The sequence below is a fragment of the Orcinus orca genome, chromosome 5 (assembly GCF_937001465.1).
Source record: "Orcinus orca chromosome 5, mOrcOrc1.1, whole genome shotgun sequence".
In the NCBI taxonomy this organism is placed as follows: domain Eukaryota; kingdom Metazoa; phylum Chordata; class Mammalia; order Artiodactyla; family Delphinidae; genus Orcinus; species Orcinus orca.
The window spans coordinates 18848248-18870891 of record NC_064563.1 but is presented as its reverse complement, the minus strand read 5'-3'; the positions used below and the strand labels follow the sequence as shown (position 1 = coordinate 18870891).

The 22644-nt window shown below is 38.4% G+C and overlaps 2 protein-coding genes across 5 annotated transcripts in view; one reads left to right on the top strand and one right to left on the bottom strand.

Annotated features, from left to right (window-relative positions):
* The window catches only part of MED12L (mediator complex subunit 12L), a 329841-nt gene that overhangs the window by 233151 nt on the left and 74046 nt on the right, over positions 1 to 22644 (top strand). For both annotated transcript variants that reach the window (XM_033402722.2, XM_049710167.1), the window contains 4 exons: positions 15627 to 15774; positions 19985 to 20103; positions 20776 to 20919; positions 21775 to 21938. In XM_033402722.2, the coding sequence (XP_033258613.1) occupies positions 15627 to 15774; positions 19985 to 20103; positions 20776 to 20919; positions 21775 to 21938 (575 nt within the window). The remainder of the gene's footprint in view (positions 1 to 15626; positions 15775 to 19984; positions 20104 to 20775; positions 20920 to 21774; positions 21939 to 22644) is intronic.
* The window catches only part of P2RY12 (purinergic receptor P2Y12), a 45893-nt gene continuing 27227 nt past the window's right edge, over positions 3979 to 22644 (bottom strand). The window contains exons 2-4 of one of the 3 annotated variants that reach the window (XM_049710212.1): positions 8744 to 8968; positions 7832 to 7999; positions 3979 to 5998 (exon numbers count right to left, since the gene is read on the bottom strand). In XM_049710212.1, coding sequence (XP_049566169.1) covers positions 4965 to 5975 — 1011 coding nt within the window. In that variant the 5' untranslated portion in view covers positions 5976 to 5998; positions 7832 to 7999; positions 8744 to 8968 and the 3' untranslated portion in view covers positions 3979 to 4964. Of the gene's footprint in view, positions 5999 to 7831; positions 8000 to 8743; positions 8969 to 22644 lie in introns of those variants that run through there. The other 2 variants (XM_033402729.2, XM_033402730.2) reach the window with 2 other exon arrangements.

The window sequence follows — 22644 nt, the reverse complement described above, 5'->3', positions numbered from 1 at the left end:
ACCCTTGATGCCATACCTTAGAGGCTGTGATGGGACAGGAGCACCGCCTCAGGAGGCAGAGGGCCTGGGTTCATTTCCTTATTCCACCTTTACTTGTGACTTCGGTCAAGTGACTTATGCTCTCTGTGAAACCAGTGCCCCCTCTGAACAATGAAAATAAGTAATAGTATTTGCTTTATAGGGTTGTTGAGGGGATAAAATGAGTGAACGTTTGTCAGGTGCTTTGAATAATGTCCGTCAAATGGTACGTGTTAGTGAGTTTCTTGTTAAATGAAATTAAAAGAAAAATGGAATACTGTGTGCACCTGTGGGGATAGTGCACAAAAGACAGGAGTGAATCACAGAAGATAACGGATGAAGGGTCCTAGAAATTATTCCGATTTGGCAAGCTCCTAAACTAAACATTTAAAATCCTATCAAGCTCAAAGGGAATTTAGTCAAAACCAATTAAATCACACAAGCTAGACTTTATAAGGGATTATCTGGTCTTATTTAATTCTTACAGCAGTCTCAGAGATCCGTCCCATTTTACAGATGAGAAAATGGAGGCGCAGACGTTAAGCAGTTTGCCCAAAGTCCTGCAACCAAAGCCCACTGTAAACCCTCATGGTCTGGTTTCAGAGCCCCCGCTTGGAACCAGCCTCTCTCTCTCCTGTCTGCCAGAAGCCAGAGACAGGATGAATGTGGAATTGTTTACCAAATTCTGGAGTTTTTGAGCTGGGTATTACTGATTGATGAGTGAGGAGATAGAATCCACTATAAAGTTTCAGGGACTTGTGAAACTCTTAGTCTCAAAGTGAGGTGCCAGGTTGAAAACGTAAATTGGTTCATAGCAGTAGGATCAGGAGAGAATCAAACATGTAAGGAAAAGTCATAGAAATTAGAAGCCTGCCAAATGGGAATAGACTACTTTTTGCATTTGCTGTCTCCTTAGGGATTGTCTTTTGGATCAGAGTCAAGAGTATAATGTTCATGTTGATGTAACCACTACCATATAAATGACAATTGAAAAGATGTGGAAGTATTTGCTTTCATTTGGAATGAAAGGCAAAGTGGGAACTCCTGTACTCACAGAAGAGCCTTTTACTTCCCATCAAAGGATACCACGGTACTTTCTCAGATTATATGAAAGTGTTTAAAATCCCACAATGAATTAACCCAAGGTGGTAATAATCTAAAATAAATTATGCAGTTTAACATTAACTGTAGTGATCTGTGTATGAATAAATTTAATGTTAGAAAATCTCTACATAGAACTGGAAACAGGCAATAAATTCACACTACTATCTGAAACACATATATTAATATCCAGTTTCGTAATTTTATTATAAAAGGAAAACCAGTTTAAAGAATTCAAATATAGACATATGTCGTAGAAAGTGAAAGTTAATTCCCTTTACACATACATACCAGTGTGTGTGCAAATATATATGTATATATTTATGTATTGACATATTAGATCTTTGTTTCGTTCCATGTTAGTACATGAAGATTTGCTCACAAGTTTTTTTTTTAAGAAGTTACACTATATAAAGGTACCATAGTTTAGTTAAGCTGTTACTGATGGACGTTTAGATTTTCTTTTTTCCCCATTTTTCCTCTGTTGAAAACATGCTGTAGAGCAAATACCTCTCCATGTATTTTTGTATTTTGTTCCAACATATATTTATAGGAAGTTTCCTAGAAGTGGGATTACTGGGTCAAAAGCTGTGCATTGCAATGTTGAATGATATTTTCAAAAAGCTTCCCAGAAAGACTGTACCCATTTATAGTCTCACCAAGTAGGATTATCCAGCACTATTACTAAAAATCTTTTAAATCAGTTCTAAACTTACACGTGAAAAAAGCCGTGTCATGTAAATATAAATTTATTTATTAGTGAGGGTATATATCTTTTCATATTTTCATTGCCTATTTGTATTTCTCCTGGAAATTGATTTTTTTCTTGCCCTTTTCCCATTTTCTAAAAAAAAGTCAGGCTGTTTCTCTTTACTTATCGGCTTGCGAGTATACTTGCATATATTTAGTTCCCACCAGCCTCATTGTAATCCCAGTTCCCACTTTGGGTGTTACCATATCATCTAGGTCAGCCGTAGGAACCTGTAGGTGTTTTCAGTGCAAAACTGCTGAAACATCGAGAGGCATGAAGAGGGGGTTCTTTCTCTACATAGGGCTTTTCTCCCTGTTTTTAGAGTTCTAGTCCAGGGGTTGTCAATCTTCTAAATAGCCAGTTAGTAAATATTTAGGTTTTGTGACCCTGCAGCCTGTCACAACTATTCAACCCTGTTGTTGTAGCAGGAAACCAGCCATAGATAAAACCTGAGTGGGTGTGGCCTGTGTGCTAATAAAACCTTATGGACACAAAAACTTGAATTTCATACTTTAATGCAACGTAAAGTTTTATTCTTCCTCCTGATTTTCCTCCTGAAAACATTTGAAAATGTAAAAACCATTCTTAAGTCACAGGCTGTACAAAACAGGTGCTAGGCTAGATTTGGCTTGTAGGCTAGAGTTTGTCACGTCTGCCTTAGACTGTTTATATAAGAAACCACTGAGAGAAACTTCCAATAACCAGCATCCTTAGGACTTGTTAGCCACTAAGGCCATGGGCAAGACTACATTTTGTTTGTCTCATCTTCTGAACCTGAGTCTACAAAATTTGGCATCTCCCTCTCTCCGTCCCTCCCTCCCTCTCTCTCTCTCTCTCTCTCTCTCTCTCTCTCTCTCTCTCTCTTTCCCTCTCTCTCCGTCCCTCTCTCTCTCTCTCTCTCTCTGTCTCTCGAAGTTATTGTGAAATGTGACATGTATTGTGTATATTAAAGTTATTAAAGCTAGAGATAGTGACATTTTCTGTGTATAATGAGTGCTCCATAAATACTGATCTCTCAGTCTGTCTTGAATGGGATCAGTTTGATGTTTGATATAGAAGTATCAACAAAGTGTGATTTAGAGTTTAATGTAAATGTTTCACGTTATATATAAAAACATAGATAATTCCAAACATTTTACAATTTCTTTTCCACAAAAGTACTGTAATACCATTAGCTTTTCTGTTTTGCTTTTTTCTTTTCTTTCTCTTGTGGAAATTGTCATCTCAGTGAATGAGTTTAATCCAAAATGGAAGATTGTTCAGGAAATCTCTGCCCATCCTGTAGTTTCCCGACACCTCATGTGATCCTGGCACCGTGAGGTGGCCAGCTTTCATCCACTCTCTACCCCTGACTTGACTGGATTGAGGAGTAAACCTGCCCTTCACTTTTCCCATATACAAAGTAAGATGGTCCGGTTAGTTGATCCTTAGTTTCTCTTCCAGCTCAAGTATCCTGGTATTCTTACAGAATGTGCTTACTCATGTGACATGAGAGTGAGTTGCATTGGTTTACCTGGCAGAAATGGCTACTGCCTTTGCCCAGCCGCAGGTCGAATATGCATCTCCACTGACATCCAGTGCTTGCTTGCAGAAGTGCCAGAGAAGGAAATGTGGCCGCTGGAGAATAGCTACCATCTAGGGAGTTAAATGAGTTCAACTGTGTACTGAAATTTAACTCAGCAGAATAAAATAGATTATTATTGGAGTTCAGTGAACTTCCTTTTCCTACAACTCACCATTTTTATTTCTTCTCACATTATATTTAGATATCGGTTTCTATGCCTTGTATTTGGGAATCACCTCTGAGGAGCCTAAATAATTGAGATGAATCGTGTCCACTTCCAAGTGTGTTACGTACTTTTTTTATAATAAAAAATAATATGGCTTGTGGGGAATCAGACTACATTATAAGTTTGACCTATTTTTTCATTTACATATGAACTAATGGATGCGAGACGTCACCTTCAGAAGAGATTTTGCCCAACAGTGTGTAATAAAACGGATTGTGTTGGCAGCTGTCTTTTCTTAAAGGGGTTTGATGTAGGCGTATATGAAAGATGAGTCATAGTATCTAGTGTCTTTGAACAAAGAAATTCCCACAAAGTATGTTTTAGAGTTTAATGTAATTTTTTTTATTATCTACACAAACAGGTAATTCCAGACATTTTCATCACTTTCCTGCTAATAGTTATACTGTTCAACTGCATAATCATGTTTAACTTGTTTTTCTCATAAGGGAAATGTTCATTAACCCAACTCGCAGGCAGTTTCTAGAAGCTAGTTAATAAGGATAAGTATCGATGATGGTATTGTATTTACTGAAGTTGTCAAAGTAGTAGCAAACTGGTTTCTCTGGTGTTAAGGATATATTCATAAGTTTTTGGTATTAGAATGTCATAAGGCAACTATTTTAATAGCTTTCCTATTTTTGCTCTTTTTCTTGAGAAGGTAGTTTTAAAACCTCTACTTAATGAAAAAAAATTTAGTCTCATCAATTACCATTTCAATTAGTTTAAATCCCTTAAGTTTTTACTTATAATTAAAAGTTAGTAGCTACTGTTCTTTGCATGTCCCAGTTACTTATGAGTATCACAATAGGTCAGCATTTGGTTAAGGGACCGGGATATATATACATATGTAAGTACGTTTAAGTATATATACATATATAAGTATATAAGTATAATATTTGGTCAGAAGATTTTATCAGATCTATCATTCTTAGTTGATTACAATAAGTTGATAATAGCATTGTGATCAGTAATATATTTTAAAAATTACCGTAAATGTTCTTATATGTTTACCCATTTTGCCAAAACTCTACACGTCTGACTTCTGTGTAGTTTTGCATGTGGCATGGTGACTGGGTGCAGTTTGTTTTGCTACACAGCTACATGTTCAGTTACTTTTCTGCATTTTAAGATTGCTTTCAGTACCGGACAAGTAAAAGAAAATTGCTTTTGTCACCTTCTGTTACTTGTTTCAAGAGTCATCATGACTAACTCAGCTACTTCTTAGTCAGTATTAATGTTTTCACATAGTGCTTGCCTGTTTGGAGTTCCAAACACTAATAGACTGAAGTACTACCTCAGTTTGTTTACATTGGGGTCTCTTCACTTGGGTCACCACCATCCTGTCCTTTTTTCCTGTTTTTATGGGATGCAGAATTGGAGCATCTCAGCATACTCATCAAGGACTTTTTGAAGGATTTGCAAAGGAAAAAGTAGATGAATGGATCCAGGCACGCGTTTAAGGACGTTAACCAGAGGGTGCTCTCTTTGACGTAGAACAGAGTATTCTCAGCAGAGCAGTCAAAGACATCCCGGGTTTGACTCAGGGTGTAGGGAATTCGGGCAAAATGGAAAGGAACGAAACAAATAAAAAATACAGCAATGATAATGAAAACTTTGATGTTTACCTTTTTCTTGGGGACTTTGCCGACGCCCCTCGTTCTCACGTATGACTTGTACAGTTCTTTTGTAATGAGCGTGTAGCATACAATGACAATTAGAAAATTAATCCAGAAAATGACTTGACAGATGTAATTGACTATTTCATGCCAGACCAGACCAAACTCTGATTTCAGGAATGAGCATTTCTTCACATTCTTGTCACTGGGCCTCCTGTTGGTCAGAATCATGTTAGGCAAGGAGAGTAAGAACATGAATGCCCAGATGACGACAGAGAGAATCTTAGCCCCCAGGAGATTGTTGGGGTTGGATGTTTTAAATGGCCTGGTGGTCTTCTGGTAGCGATCGATAGTTATCAGTCCTAGGAATGAGATACTGATATACATCGTGAAATAAAATACAACGGAGGTCACTTGGCACACGAAGGCTCTCAGCGGTCCTGTTCCCAGTTTGGCATCGCTGAGGATTTTGAATGGAAAAGTCAGAATCATGAGAAGATCAGAAATGACTGTGTTCTTAAGGAAAATAATAAAGTTGGATTTACTGTGGATTTGAAAGAAAATCCTCATTGCCAGGCTGTTTGTGATGAGTCCAACGAAAAACAGCACGGTATAGAAGAGCGGGAAGAGGACCTGGGTGATTTTGTAATCTCGGGTGCACAGGCTGCCATTCCCAGCCGCAGTGGTGAGGTTGTCCATGGCTTGTGTTTCTCCTTGGCTACCTAGAGGGGGACAGAGGGCGTGATTATTTTCAGTCCCAGATATTTGATTTCACTCTCATCTCGGGGGGTAACATTTTTGGACAAAAATTGAGGTGTCTGAGCCTCACTGGGTTGGAGTTAGTAAGAACACAGAAAAATTGAGGTGTCTGGTCCTCACTGGGTCGGAGTTAGTAAGAACAGAAAAATTGAGGTGTCTGAGCCTCACTGGGGCAGGAAGAACACAGAAAATTAAATCTCAAAATATTTCATGGTGACAAATATTTTATCTGTAGCAAAATAAAATAGCCTGAAGAACATTGTGTGAAGGTGTGGCTACTTTGTGTTTCTTGTTTTTTGAATTTTTGCCTCTTATAGGACATTTATTGATCTTAGGCAAAAGTGCACATACATAAAAACTAGAAGAGAAATACTCGGGCTGTGCTTTGTTCTTCTGCAGCTTCATTTCCACGCCTTCTAACTTTTTTGTTTCTATTCACAGTCACTTTTCCTACACCATCCTTGTTCCTGGACTTCATTTTCCTCTAGTACCTTCAAAGGGTTCTAAGGAGAAATGACCGATAATTGCTGAGTAGAATTTTAAAAGTAAAAAGTGAAAAGAAATTGGTATAACATCACTTGTGGAAAAATTGTTGTTAAATAAATAAAAAGCAGAAAACATTTTTTTTCTTTTATAATTGGAAGGTATTTCTGCTTCTCTATTGCTCAGTCATCCGTTCGAAAATCAGCCTCATAGAGACTATTCTTTAGCTCCAAATATTTTAACCCATGTGTATCTCTTTTCCAACTTTGCTCAGTAAATTTTAAGGTTTTACATATGTTTTCTTGAATATCATTCAGTGCAAATTTTTAAATGCTAAAAAAATAAGGAAATGGCTTCTGTATGTAGTCATCAGATGGCATTCCTCAAAACAGCCTGGGCATACTTTCTAGATTTATAGAGTGTATATGATTAAAATAAAATACCAAAATCATGTCCTTGTCTGGTTCCATAGGTTGTTATACCACAACAGGCAGCTATAAAGGAAATTAGCACTTGACTTGAATACATTATTTGGCATCTAAGTTTTGAAATTTAAAATGAAATTTGTAAAATTTTAATTCATCAAAAACAAATGGAATTGATTCTATGTAAAGTGTTATTCCTAAATATGACATGGTAATGTTAAAGTACAAATATCTAAATTAAAAAAAAATCCTTCCATTTAAAAGATTTAAATATAGCAAAGGCAGCGCTAAGTTCCCCCAAATGTCAGTGGAATTCTTTTTTCCATCCTTTAATTACTGAAAGTAGAACAAGTGAAGATTCATGTCACAATATGGCTTCAATTTTCAATACCTCCTCACCTGTTTAACTTAAAAAATCAAACAAACAAACAAACCTAAATAAACCCTAGTATTTGACACAAGATCACTGATTTAACCTTCCTTGCTACTGCTACTTGCCTTTGTTTATGCCCTGATGGTTTTGGAAATTCTACTTTGGGAATGCTCATTTTGCGTAGACTGTAACTTATTTAATAAGTATTCTTGGTATTGAGAATTTCGGCTCCCTCTATCTATATTAAATTTCATTTTACACTCAAGGTAAAATAAGTAAGACCATTTGAATTTTATTTCCATGTTCTGTGTAAATTTTTTTTTTTTTTAGTGAAGAAGTTAATGGTTATCTCTAACATCGTTAATGCAGCTTGTATTTTAATTTATATTCCATATAAGTACCTGCAATGATATTGCTATTAAAGTTTTCCAACTTTAAGAAAACTTGAAAAAACTCACACACACATCATAGTGCAAATACATATACTTGTCAAATACTTCTAGAGATAAAGTTACCTGGTTACTCTGTTGATTCTGAAGGATTTGAATGTATCCAGTATGTGGTAGTTAATAAAACCTGCAGAGTGGCATCTGGTTATTTTCCTTTTAATGTCTTAGTTTAGCTGTTTACACTCTTTATGATAGACAGTCTTCTGAGCTTTCATCAGTAAGGTCTGGAGTGTTCTGGAGAGAAATAGAGGGAGAGAGGAAGAGGACTTCACAATCAGAAATTACCTTCAGACACCGTGGACTCAAAGCTATGCAGACGCTGTGTTTCTGTCTGGCTGCTTTTAGGACTTCTGCTTTTATTTCCTTGGGAAATATGGGGCAGCGTGGGTGAGAAGTCATCTTTTAAAAAGCAATTTAAAATCTTGTGGCTTTTCACTGAAACCTGCCATAGAGTTGATGCTTTGTGAGTTCTTTGGGTTATTTCCCATGAAAATGATAAATCCAAGTGGAGATCAAGCCTGTCAACGTCTGCTTCCTGGAGAAGGTTGCAAACTTGCTTTCTCAGATGTTCATTTACCTGGAAACACATGTGCTCAACACTGGGTGATATATTGCCTTTTAACAAGTAATCACATTTTAACTCTTAGTAATCACATTTTAACTCTTGCTCGTTAGGGATGTTAGGTTTCTTGCTCTTTGTTTTTTTCCTGGTTAATAATGTCAGTATTTTAAATCTGTGTTTGAGCAACTCTTTATAGGCGACACAGTTTCCCCCCATTATAAATTTTAAGATTCTAAAATTACATTAAGAAAGAGAAACAGTTGTATCCATTGCCAGGCTTATTATATAGTGTCTTTCATGCTTTTCTTGAGTAGAATTTAAATATAAACAAATTATTATTACTTTTCTTTTGACTTTGCTTTTGTTTTTTTGGGGAAATATATCATTAAATGAAGGGACTGTGGAATCACTACTACCTTTATGTAAATATTGTGGGCACTCACGCATGTGTACACACTCGTACGATATTTCAAACTGTAGTGTCCTTCTGTTACCAGCAGATCCACTTGGGTAGGTGTCTTTGCTGTGAACATATGTTTTGGTTATTTCTTTCTTCTGAGTTTTGAGTGTGTCTGTCTCTGTGTAGGTTAGATAATCTTCAAGGATGGTTTTCAAAGTACAGAACAGCAGCTCAGCGTCACCTGGGGAATCAGGAGAAATGCACTTTCTTGGGCACCAACCTAGCCCCAGTGGATCAGAAACTCAGGAATGCACCCCTCACCTGTGGTTTCACATGAGCCTTCCAAGTGGTGCTCATACACACTCAAGGTTGAAGACCACTGACTTAAACTACCTGAGAATTTTGTTGGCATTATGGATTTGAAATCAAGCTATGAATTTGGGTAATTTCAGTTGGAAATGTCAGTCACGTGATGATCCCCATCTGTTAGTCATCTAGAGGTGTCACTTTGATGCTATACTTTTAGAAGATTAACTTATTTGTTGGTTTAGAGAGACAGCATACTTTCTGAAAAACCTTTTATGCTACATACACTTCAGAATAGTAACAGCCAACTTTTGATTTCTTATGTTGTCACGAATTAACTAACATTTTATGATCTCAACTGTTCTGTGAAGTAGATAATCATCTTGTTTCTATTCTCTGGATGATGGAAACTAAGGAGCAGAGCAGCGAAGTTAGAGATCCTGTTCAACTCATACTGTCTGATTCCAGAGCCTGCATCTGTGACCACTGTGTACAAAAATCTTCCCCATCTCACTGTCTCCACAACCCCTCCCTACATGCCCCACCCCTACATTGAGGCCCAACGGTAAGAGGTCAATGCCATGAATGGAATGGCTACACTTTTAAGAAGATAGGAGTCATGCTTGCCTTCACACCAGATTGTCAACTTTAAAGGAAGTTTGTGAAGTGTTTCTAAGACCTTTGGATGAAACAAGGCTTTTGAAAAAAAAAAAGAAAAATCATGACTATTTTCAGCAAATTAATATGCCATGCTAAAGGAACACTAATTCATGCTACTTCATGGAGAATTTATATTTCCAGATTCCTAAAGGGCTATGACTAGGGATTTGAGGGGTAAATGAAAGGCTCCAGTTCTTGATCTAAATTAACTTTCTCTTTCCTCTGATTTTAACTCGCAACCACACCTATCTGTAAACCTTCTCTAATAGTATTTACTCAGTGGAGGATGACTGGAAAAGTGAAGTAATTCTATATACCCTAGAATTTTTACATGCAAGTGGTTTAATTGGTTTCTTTATTTTATCGAGTCTGTTTATCTGAAAATATGTATTTGCTTCAAATAGGATTACTGTGAACAGAGAGGGCCATGCCCTGAAATGGAAGGACCCTGTGGTCCTTGTGAAACCGGGTTGGGACAGAAGGATGGAGAGGTCATTAAGCCATTGGATGAGCTCTTAGGCTGTTTTAGTTCCAACATCTTACAGTTTTGAGATGCAGTCATTTTGACATTAGTGAAGGTTTGGATGGAGCACATGCATTCTAAGGCAGTTCTTACGTCATCTAGCTTGGCTTTACCTGTTAGCGCGTACAAATTCAGGTTAGATATAAGATAAATTCCAAAAGCAAGGAGTCTTGGGCATTGCAGTGTTTAGCAAGAAAAGAATACTACCTCTGGTGATGCAGTTATTTGTCAGCCTTGTCTTGAGTGTTCCGCTTGAAAGTAGAGGACTAGTATATACCGTTAAACTGCTTGACGGCCGTTATGCTCCTGGGATGCTCTGAGTTTGTTGGATAAAGGCCTCATTTTGGCCACACTGGGGACTATAAGCTATTTTTGAACAAAGCTTTCCTTCACAAATCTAAGTAAAGGAGTCTCCGATTTTCTTGAATTAGAAAGAGTCACTCCAGGTCAGGTGTAGTTATACTGAGAAGCTACTGATCTCCTTGTTCCTTTCACACAGCCTCTCCACAGTGTGCACGCCCATCTCCCCCCGCCCTCCACCAGCCCAAGGCTTATTACTGCTGTAACATTGATTTGAATTTATTTTATTCTAAACAGAATAACGTGGTACATTGAAAGCTTCAGCTGAAAGAAATAATGATTGGAGGTGAAAGGAGAGTACATGGCTCTGATAATCTCACCACCATTATCGCATCCTTGTGAACACACACACACGTTTTGGCAACATTTCTAATCACTCATTTTAAAGAAATGAAGATGACTAATATCAGGCTTCAGTTAACTCCAAGTTTTCCCTTTTCAGGACATTTGGCTCAAGGGACATGGTTTAATTTCTGTGGTACAACAATCCTTCCAGAGTTTTTGGATGTGCATCCTCCTAAGTTTTTAAAAGATCGATTAAGTGTGAGTGTGAGATATTATCTGAAGAAAGAAAGTGACTGATCTGGAGGATGAGATTTTCAGAACTCGGAGGGGTGACCTGTTTAACCCAAGGACAGCAGGGGGCTAGCGTGAAAGGGGTTAGCTAGACTTCCACGGACTCTCCTATGGATTCTTTCTCCACCCCACAAACGTGTCCTTCAGGGTATCAACAAGAGAATAATTCTTTGGTACTGATCTTTACAACTATGCAACTTGAGGGTGTTTTAATACCTAGTTTAAAGAGGAGAACTCATTGATACCTTTGGATACATTTGGTCCACTTTCTGAGATTGACCTTATTCTCATGTATAAGTTGCTATTTAAAGACTTGTGCATTTTCTACATGCACAAAAAATTGATGTAAACCAATCTTGTAGGCTATTGAAAAAGAGTTGCTTTGAAAACGTGTTTGCCTTTCCTCTTTGAAGACGAGTAACGGCTCTCACGGTTTCCCTGAAAAATGTTAACTGTCAGAAACACAGTCGTCATGCCCCATATGGAGGTTGACCGGTGGTTCCCCCCACCACGCCGCCCAGCTAACTGCAGGCTTCTCTTGCTTTTTAATTCCATCCCCTTACTCTCACCTCATGGCTTTGCTTTGCTTCTGGCCCAATTCCCTGAACATAACGGAGCCAATGAACTAATACAAGCATCTTCAAGTTCCTCACTTCTTCACCTCCAGATTTCCCTGTATTTTCACCAATTTTCTTTTTTGTCTGTGGTTAAGTGGAAAGATGTCCTGGTCTTTTGAAGTTAATCCAGACAAGAGGTCACTGTTACCCATCTCCTTTGTCAGTTATCTGCCCTCCAGTCCGGATTTCCTTTATGGAGACTCATTTGAAGCATAGCTTTGAAACCAGTTTGTCATTGGTTATCCTAATACAATGATCACTTTTCTCTCAAGCCATTGTTCTTTATACCCAACTACTAGTAAGTGTGGTTTACTTCCCACACCTTCACCATTTCACCATCTGCTCTTACTTCAACCTCCTGTTTCCTGCCTTCTGCCCCTACCACTCTAGAGAAACTTCTCTTTTGAGGTTCACACATGTGGTTTTCTTTTTTTGTTTGTTTAGTGTTTTTTGTTTTTTGTTTTTGTGGTACGCGGGCCTCTCACTGTTGCAGCCTCTCCCGTTGCGGAGCACAGGCTCCAGACGTGCAGGCTCAGCGGCCATGGCTCACGGGCCCAGCCGCTCCGCGGCATGTGGGATCCTCCCGGAACGGGGTGCAAACCCGTGTCCCCTGCATCGGCAGGCGGACTCTCAACCACTGCGCCACCAGGGAAGCCCCATTGTGATTTCTTAACTGTATTCAACACTGTTGGTGACCCCTGTTGCTAACTGTCCCTTCCCTCGCTTTTGTGACCTTGACTTGTCTGCTTATTTATTAACTATGGAGAGTGTGTGTCCATCATTTGATGGTTTACTTATCCCCTTCACTATTGCAGCTGTTTTCCCTCCCAACCCCTGCCCAAAGAGAACATGGGGGTTTTGAATGCCTTCCAGTTACATAGTGCTCTTATCCGTAAGCTGTCACTTCTGCATTAGACCTGCCGTCAAACCACCTACTAGACATTTGTAATACATTTCCACCTACCCCTTGAATTCCTCTCACCTAACGGTGAATTTATGAGCTCCCTGCCCTTATAACCTACTCCTTCCCCATCCCCGCCTGGACCCCAACAAATTGTATCTAGTGAGTCCGTCTTGAAATGAGATGCACATTCACTCAGATGCCTGATCCTCTCCTAACTTCCTCAGATACCTCTTGATTTTGCTTCTTATTTTTTATTCCCACCACTAAGACCTAGTTTACACCCTACAGACTTTTTTGGTCTAAACTTCTCTCTGCCTTTCATTTTTCCTCTTCAGTTTTTTTAAACACTTAGTTATCAGGTTAAGTTTCCTACTAAACTAGTTTTTTTTTTTTTTTCTTCATCCCTGCCCTATTCTTTTAGTTACATGTTTCTTCATTAATCCACTTGTTTATTCATTATTTCATGCATTCAACAAATATTAAGTGCCTAGTCGGTGCCATTAAGGAAAATATAAATGTGAATGGTCTAGTGAGGAAGACAGACATTAAACAGATACCTAGAAAATAGGTGAATTACACAGCGATAAATGCTCCAAAGTCGCTTGTCCGCACACCTCCCTCTGCAGTGAGGGCTTTCGCTAAAGTGAGTTGACAGAGGGAGGGACCTGACGCTGTCATCATGCATAGCATTTCCACACGTGCACTTGAGGCTGTTGAGAGTATTTCAGGTGGCGGGAGGAGACCAGCAAAGGAAGGAAGTGCCCAGCACCTTCGGGAAATGTTGAGCAATGCAGCACAGCGTGGCTGTGGGGTGCCTGCAGGGGAGGCGTGGAGGTGCAGTAATATCAATGGACAGCAGGGGGTGCTGTGTCTGATATGCCACTAAGCATTTTACAGACAGATCCCCACTCTCACCAAAACCTTATAAGGTATGCAGTGTTAACCGTTTTTCAGAGGAAGAATCTGAGGCTCAGAAAGGCTCATTATCTTGGGCCATGGCGTTGGCAGGTGACACACCCTGGACGCAGTCACAGCTCTCTCTTACCCTGAGCTCGGGCTGTTATTGGGCCAATAGGGAGCCACAGTACCCCGTGTTCATAGAACACATGGGTCTTTCCAGGATACCTTCCATCACCATCCCTGTTTGGGGTTCGAACGCTGCAGGTGCTATCTCTATGATACTGAATCTGTACTCCTTAAATCAGGGAACATTCATCCTTGCATTTTCTCAGAGTTCTTAGTACCTTGTCTTGCTGTAGGTAGGTACTCTATAAACAGCTGTTGCTAACATCTTTCCATCACCCCTCACACAACAGGTTTACATTAGAACCATTTGACAGGTGCCTTAACTGAAAACAATCACCAGGGCACATGACTGACATCTGAGTTTTGTGCAGTTTCCTCATCACCCTTCTGTCCCCTTTATAGGGCTTGCCTATATGTACACACCCCACCAGGAAGTATATCAGTAATGCTGTGTAATGACAACAAAATTGGAGATTGACAGAGTAGCTCAGGTCACTGAGATATAGCAATCACTACCTATGTCAACTTTGTCCTGTGGTTAGGTCTGCCTTTTGAAACTTCGGAGGAGATTTCGAAACTCAAGGTATTAAATAACAGCTTCTAGAAAAGACTTACTCGGTTTGAACAACCTGAAATATTAATTATCGGGGGACTTGGTAGCAAGATAGATTGGCAGAGTATACAAATGTATATTTCTGAGAGAATGTTATAAAAAAAAAGGAACCAGTGCAAGAAGTGGTGCTTTGAATGCGGGCAGGAGAGAGAAAGACAGCATGACAAAAAGAGACTGAGAGAACAGTGACAGAAACTGAGAAGAAACAGGCTCTTACTTCAAGGCTAAAGAAGCAAAATGCTACTTTGTGCAGAGTACACACGTGGAGTACTCCAAATTGAACATTGTCGTTCTCCAGGTCACAAGGACTTTGCTCTTTTTTGCAGCCATTACTAATTTACGTGCACACGGTGCAGTTTGTTTTCCCTGGGACAAAACTTTCCGCACGTGAGCTCCTTAGGGATAGATACTGTTAGGGAGAGTAAGTACCTCGCATGGGCAAACATGTACAAATGGTAAGAAAAGGAGATGAACTGAAACATAGAGCTAGGAATTTCACTAAGAAAACGGAAGAGTATAGGATCCAAGAGAGAAATTTAGATAGAAAAATTCAAAACCAGACACAAGAGAGGACACATCCTGGACTCTTTAACTCTGGCTAAAGAATGTGTTTAGCGGTGTGTTTGTTTCTGTGATGCTGTGACTAAGTAATTTCCTCTCCCTTGTGAGAAAAATAGTGCTTGAATTCACTGTGTCTGTGGGGCAGGTGTGGGAAGGTGGTCCAGAAGAGGAAGGTAGTGTCAGAACGTGTTTGCATTTCCAGCTATTTTCCTCACACCTAATGAGACCCATGCTGTCTGTCGTTTTCCATTTGGAAAGAAATACACATGTGTCTTACACAGTCATATTGGAAGTAAATGGAACTTTTTTTTTAATAAAAGTACTTGAGGATCCTCTTTTTTCTAAATATAAAATGTTTAATGATGTTTAATGCATGCAGAAAACTGAGCTTGCTAAGAAATAACATTTTCCGTAAGGAAAAATTTAAACTAGATAGTATGTAATAGGATGTGAAATAAATACCATGTTAAATTTTAAACAATCAAGAGTCAAAACTTACTCTGTAAGGTACGCCCACATCAACTGCTTCTATTAAGACTTCAGGTCAGTTGGCACTTTTTTTTTTTTTTTTACTTTAGCAAGTTCCAAACTGGAAAAACAAGGGTGTTGCCAGTGGAGGTTGAGGTGAATTGAAAGGTGGGCGGGATGCCACCACCGCACGAGCCAGCATGGAGCTGCTGTGGTCAGCGCATATCATGTCCATGAACCCCATCCTTTAAACAGGGGTTTCAGAATGCATTTTCTGTTTTTCAGGATGAATCTTCAAGTCATGAGTATAACCAGCGCACAATCCTTCTTTATGGAGTGGGCAAAGAGCGTGAAGAAGCGAGGCATCAGTTGAAGAAAATTACCAAAGATATTTTGAAAATCCTAAATAAGAAGAGCACCACAGAGACCGGGGGTAAAGAGCCCTAATGCGTCTGCCCCCATTGTGCTGTCGTTTGTCTTCCCCTCAGCACGGTCTTTATCACAGTCGTACATGGCACTGTCAGCAGAGGGTTTCCTCCCCCGAATGACTGTCACGTTGAAATATGAATAAGCACATTGAAATGTTAAGGCCTTGGTCCCATTTATAGTAATGCTTGCATGAAAATAGCACCTTCTATAGATAGATAGAGGTGATTTCATTTGCTCCTCTTCTTTTCGTATTTCCCAAATTTTCCACAGCAGTCATACATAAAGTATTGAAGAATGAGTTGGAAAACCCTTAGGCTGGAAGAGGTCCATTCCCCCAGTTGCATCCTTTTTCAAGCTTATAGTTGGCTCTGGGTACTCATCTTTACATGATGATTAAAAATCATGGCATAGTAGTGGCCGATCTTTTCTTACGTTATTCAGAAGAATAATTGCAGTAGGTAGGGGAGGCTACCCACGTCTCCAAACGATTTCAAGTAAAAAGAAAACTGGGTCTTTACTCCATAATGCCTTTACTTGGGATGCTCTGTCACGAAGCTTTTTACATAGCTCTTACAGTGAAGCTATGCCTTTGTATTATGTCACCATATAACATAATTGGAACTTTGTAATTATCCACGTCACATTTGCCTAATTACTCTTCAAAGTTTGTTTATTTTATTAGACAGTCATACGATTTAAAGTATGCTATCATTATGTATACTCCACTACCACCACTGGTATTTATCTCTCTGTTACTTAAATAACATAATGGGGAAAAAAGTTTGGATTTTCCCTGTGCGAACAGCACGCTTCCTACACAGGGCATAAACCACCTCTAGGAACCCTGCTGTCTTGTTCAGTACAAAATAAATACTGTTTTACGAACCTCTCCACAGGGGACCAGTCTTTAGGACTTTAACTGGATGAATTACTAGAGCTTGCCCACACTAGATCTTTCCCACAGAAAAGGACAGATATAACTATTGCAAATAGCTCTCTTTCCTCTCCATCAGTAAGGGTGCAGGTGCAGAAACAAGGTACGAGGGCAGGGCGAAGTGTTTTTAGTCTGAATGTGTGTTTTGGGTGTCTGATGTCTTAGAACACAGTGGGAAGGCTACCTTCGTGTTATTTGCATCACATTCCCTAACTCACTTCTGTGGCCTCTTAAAGAGTTAGTGCTACACAGGCGCCATGAGGTTGTGGAAGGGAAATGAAACACTGTTGTCATTATTGAGATTGGGGAGGGGTAAAGAACTGCTCTAAAAAAACTGTTGATCTGTTGTTTTGCTGTTTTCTCTGTTAGAGAAAAGAGGAAATGGGCTGAATCCCAAAGCCCTGCAACTAGCTAGCAAAGTATATTTGAAGCTACTTTTTGTATATTTGGGAATGGGATGGACACTGTGTCCTTTAGAAGGTTCAGTAATATGGGCTTTTACCTAAATTACTTTTAGAGAGTCTTTTCAGGTCCTGTGGAATGTTTGGTTTGGGGGCGCTGAGAGGGGTGGGACGGGGAAGGAAGCAACACGGTATCCTTTTCTGCTGAGTCTACTTCCTTCCTTTATACAGTTTTTTTAAATGCTAGACTATTGTCTGTCCTATCTTTGTACCAGTCTCTTAAATAGGCAGTTCTTGCTTGTGAACTCACCGGGAGAAAATCCTTGTTGTTCCACGCTAATTTTTGAGATATCCGGTACAGTACCAGATGCACCCCTGAGGAGAGGATCATCTTCAGTGGGGATTTTTGTCTTTCCCACGTTTTAGATAAAACTCCTCAACCAGAAATATGTTTGTTAATTTGGGATGTGGTGAGCTGCCTTCTGATAAAGAGGCTGGTGAGGCAGGAAAACAGAAGTTGTCTTGTATTTGATTTCTGGCTACACATAAAAACATGATTTTGAGGAACTCATTAGGAGTGCTCTCAGAGCAACCGGACCTTGCCTGGGGGCGGGGGGAGATTTATAATCTAAAGCTGAAATGACATTTCCAGTTGAACATGTTCAAATCTCATTTTACATTTACATTGACTAGTCACCTTTGGGTGTAAATTTTCAAAACATTAATGAAGTTTTACCATACCAATAAAAGTCAGAACTTCCAGGATTAGAGATTTTAAAAAAAAAAAAAAAAAGGAAAATCAAAATTAAGCAACAAGAGAGCAATAATATATATTATGAAAGCAAATTAACATAAAACAGATGAAAATCTATGAATTATGACTATACTGTTATCTATGTAAATGTCATTAAAATATTCCTTTGAGAACCACCACTAATTTCTTAAATTTTTCTCTCAAAGTGAATGTAAATTGCCAAGAGTCAATTGCATCTTTTTTTATAAGAGGTCTTGAGAAGTTAGCTATGTGTAAGTAAACAGAGCCTATTAATATAGACAAACCAAAAAAAGAGGTATTTGTGAGTTCTTGTGCTGGGTCCACGTCCTCCAGTCTGTTACTTTTCTTGGTAACAGACTTGGTTTTGGTCCCAGGAAGGACTGAATAAATATATTAACTTCACTTCCAAAGCTCGTGGTACCCAAGACTATTGGTGTAAGTTTTGAGCCTTGGACTAATGATGTTAGTAAATGAAAAATTCAAAACTTGGATATTTTACACATGCTCATGACATGCAAACAGCTGTATTGAAGGCAAAATGCCACTTGTACCTTTGAGAATAGATGCTGAAAAACAAGTAGGTTTCATGAACTCCTTTCTTATTATTTGCGTTACATTTGGTGATATTTGACAAAAGTGACACACAATCTTGTACCTTATGTTACTCAGCACCTTTTAATTCTAAGTTTGTTTGTCTTAGGAAACAACAGCCTGGGTTTTTTGCTTGTCTTTTGCCTATCTATAAACCACAATTGCTTATTGTTGAAAGAGAAGTCTCCTTTCTTGTTAATTTCTAAATCCATTACATTTGCCATTAGCAAAGCCTTTTGAGTTTAGTGAAATCCTTCTTGAATCTTTAATAGAAAAATCAGTAAAGTGAGCTCTGTTCCCCAAATTAAACTTTCCCAAATAAGATGATGTGAGTAAGAGGGCTTTTTTCTCAGTAGCCTTTGACTGCTTAGAATCATAGTGTTGGAAATGATCTTTCGTGGAGATTGTATAATCCAACATTTCCTTTTTGTTTTTAGATTTGTGTTTGTAAATACATATATTAAAAATATTTTAAAATAGGACCTAATTATTTCTGGATCTTATCCTTAGAGCTGTTAAGAGCAAGCGTCCCTCTGGAATAAGCAATGTTTATAGTATTTCTTATTGATATTTTCTTCAAACTTCTTTATACTAAATTGATAAAGGTAGCACTTTTCCATTAAGGTGGAGACATTTAATTCCTTTCTACCCCTAAAAAAGTTAGGAATTGTGTAAATTTCCTTTTTTACATACTAAACTGTTTGGGAATCTAAGAAAATGCCAGTGAAGTTTTTCCTATTATATCAATGTGAGCCTCGGTGATTTTTTTCCCCCATTCATTGTTGATATCGTATTTTAAAAGTCAGTGGGTAAGAAACGTTTATAGAGGGACTTCTCATTAATAGCCAAAAGTTTAGGTATAGTACATAAATGAGAATTGTTTTTTGGGTTTTTTTTTTTGTAATTTTATGTACGTATGGCTGCGTTGGGTCTTCGTTGCTGTGCGTGGGCTTTCTCTAGTTGTGCCGAGTGGGGCTACTCTTTGAGCTCAGTAGTTGTGGTGCACGGGCTTAGTTGCTCCGTGGCATGTGGGATCTTCCTGGACCAGGGATCGAACCTGCGTCCCCTGCATTGGCAGGCGGATTCTTAACCACTGCGCCACCAGGGAAGTCCCGAGAATTGTTAATTTTTAGAAAAAAAATAAAATTACCTCAACAGTATGAATCAATCTCAGAAGCATAATTTTGAGTGAAAGATGCCAGATGTAAAAAGTACGTATCATACGATTCCATTTGTATAAAGTTCCAAAGTGAGCAGTACTAATCCAAGCCATCAGAGGTCAGGATCTTGGTTCTCTGAGGAGGGAGAAGTGACTGGAGGGAACCTGAGGGGGCTTCTGGAGTTTTGGTACGTGATTTTGTGATTTGAGTTTCATTACATAAATTTATTTTGTAGAAATTCAGTAAGTTTGTACAATTTTCCATTCGTATGTTATACTTCAATAAAAAGTATCCGTTAAAGTCAAGAGCTTCAATTAAATGGAAAATAATGTACCTACTGTGTGTTTATTTAGTTGGAGATGAAGGACAGAAAGCCAGGAAGAGCAAACAGGAGGCATTTCCAACACTGGAGACTGTGTTCACAAAACTTCAACTCCTTTCATATTTTGATCAACATCAAGTGACATCTCAGGTAGCCATTAAAGCTGTTTTATTATGCATTTGGGATATTTCCTTAAAAATCTTTTTCATGCAATATATGTTTTGGGCTTTACTTGTTTTATAAATACATTTTTTAAACATATTTGGAAGCGTCTTAAACTATCAAGCAGTTCAGTTTTAAGTGTCAGGTTGCCTTCCTCAGAGGAATTAATTTTTATCATGGAAATATTTTTACCATATGATAATAATCAACACTATATAAAATAATCTATAATGCAGTACTTATATTATTACATTTTAGTCCTACATTGCTATCGATAAGGGAGAAATCTGTTGATGACTGAAGAAAAATTACTATGCCATTGAGAAGAAACCAAATCTCTTTTGTTTTACAAATCCATTGATAGTCAAATAGATGTCATCTGGAAATTAATTAGCGTTTATTGTCGTTCTGCCTTTAGGAGAGTTGGGTGTAGATCTGAATGACAACTCAGCTTATTTCTTCAAATTATAGTTGTTTTAAGGGTATTATTGCATTTGTACATGGTTTTGTTTTCTGTAGAAGTATGTTTCAACTTCTAAATAGAATCACGTATAAATTCACGTTTCTTACCTACAAAATTGAAGTAATTTAATAAATAAAAGTTATTTGGACTGTTGGTCTTATGATTACTTTCACTTTTTTTTTTTTTTTTTTGCACAGATCTCTAACAATGTGCTGGAACAAATCACAAGCTTTGCATCAGGAACATCGTACCATCTCCCATTGGCTCACCATATTCAGCTCATCTTTGATCTCATGGAGCCAGCACTGAATATCAATGGCCTCATTGACTTTGCAATACAGGTGTCAAAGGGATCCTGCTTCTCTCTTTTTGCAGAAGGCAAACCTACTAGGCATTGTACAGTTTAAAATGAGCCACCCAGTGCATTTTTGAATAGTTGAAACATTCTGAGTCAACAGTACTCAACTAGCATTTTAATGGCATCTGTGTTCATAATTTTCAACTAAATAATTATAATTTGTGCTAAAATATAGTAATAGTCACTTTAAAACGTGAGAGCTTTGAGGGTATTTCTTGTTTGTCTTTTGTTTTTTGCTTAGGGAAAGGTGAAAGTTTGTTTGCTATTTATAGTAGAGTATATTTTAGGGAAGAGCAAAAAATATGAAACATTATTAATTTGTTCCACTATTTTTCTTATACACATACTTGAGTTCATTTGTTATGTCACTAGTGAGTAGACATAAAACTTGGTTTCTTTTACTTATTCTATTGGAGGTGTTAGCTTTGTTAATAATAAGAAAATGATGATAAATAACTTCCATTTATTGAAAAGGAGGGGAAAGTGGAAAAAAAGTCAGAGGTGGGGATGTTCTTCTCTGAAATTATCCAGTCCAGAACTTTGGACCACCGTAAAATTTTGATAACTGTTTCAGTATTGGGTACCTCTCGATTGCATTGACCGTGATGCCCAGACAGAAGGAAAACTCTATAATTTGATAAAGTATTAAAAATAAAAACCAGTTAATTCATTGGGGTGCTGAGACTGTGGTTGTTTATGTGCATGTTCCTGGGGCAGGACAAGGAAGGAGATCAAGTAGTTTTAGAATGACTCAATATATCCGTGGTTTGTAAAAATAAACGTCTTTCCTATTTGTTTTGGCAGCTACATTTTTCTTCGATCTTTTCTCCCATTGTAGCTCCTGAATGAACTGAGTGTTGTGGAAGCCGAACTGCTCCTGAAATCCTCCAGCCTGGCAGGAAGTTACACAACGGGACTGTGTGTCTGCATTGTGGCCGTTCTCAGGAGATACCACAGTTGTCTGATCCTGAATCCCGATCAGACGGCCCAGGTGTTTGAAGGGTTGGTATACCCTAGAATGTGTAATTTGTGATGAAATATGATAGTGGTTTTAAGACAAAAATAGTACTGTTTGTTTCATAGAAAGGTATAACACAGTTAAGGAATGCTTGTGCCAGGAAACGTTTATCGGAAAGGAGATAAAAGCATGAAAATCCGCCTGCCTGCCTGGTGGCTACTTCGCTCCCCCTAGTTGCTGTCATTTCTGCTACCCAGCATCCTGGCTTATTATGGATGGTGAATAAGTGACTGCTTCTTCGCTCATGTCATTTCAGTTTCTATTTGGAGAATCCAACGCCAAATAAGCTTTGCACATACATCATCTTATAGATTTACCTTTTCAATTTTATTTCTTTTATAAATTAAAGGAAATTTTTGACCAGGGTTAATCTAGAATAAATGACTTTTTTGATTCTTAGTCTTTTTTCGGTTTGTGTGAATTGTAGGCTAAGGTTTTCTCTACTACTGTTAGGGAGTTGGGCGAAGTAATTACATCACCCCCATTAAATGAGGCCGAGGCTACTGGCACCAGAGAAGTATAATGAGCTGTCAGAAAACCTATTCTGAGCTCCTTTTTGTCCACTGCAGACTCCTTGCTCCAGAGCTTTATATACTTAAAAGAAAGGCAGCCCTCCTGGGCTCAAAAGAAACATGGGGTTCACAGTGCCTTTTTTTGGTAATCTAGAGCATGTAATCAACATGTACGCTA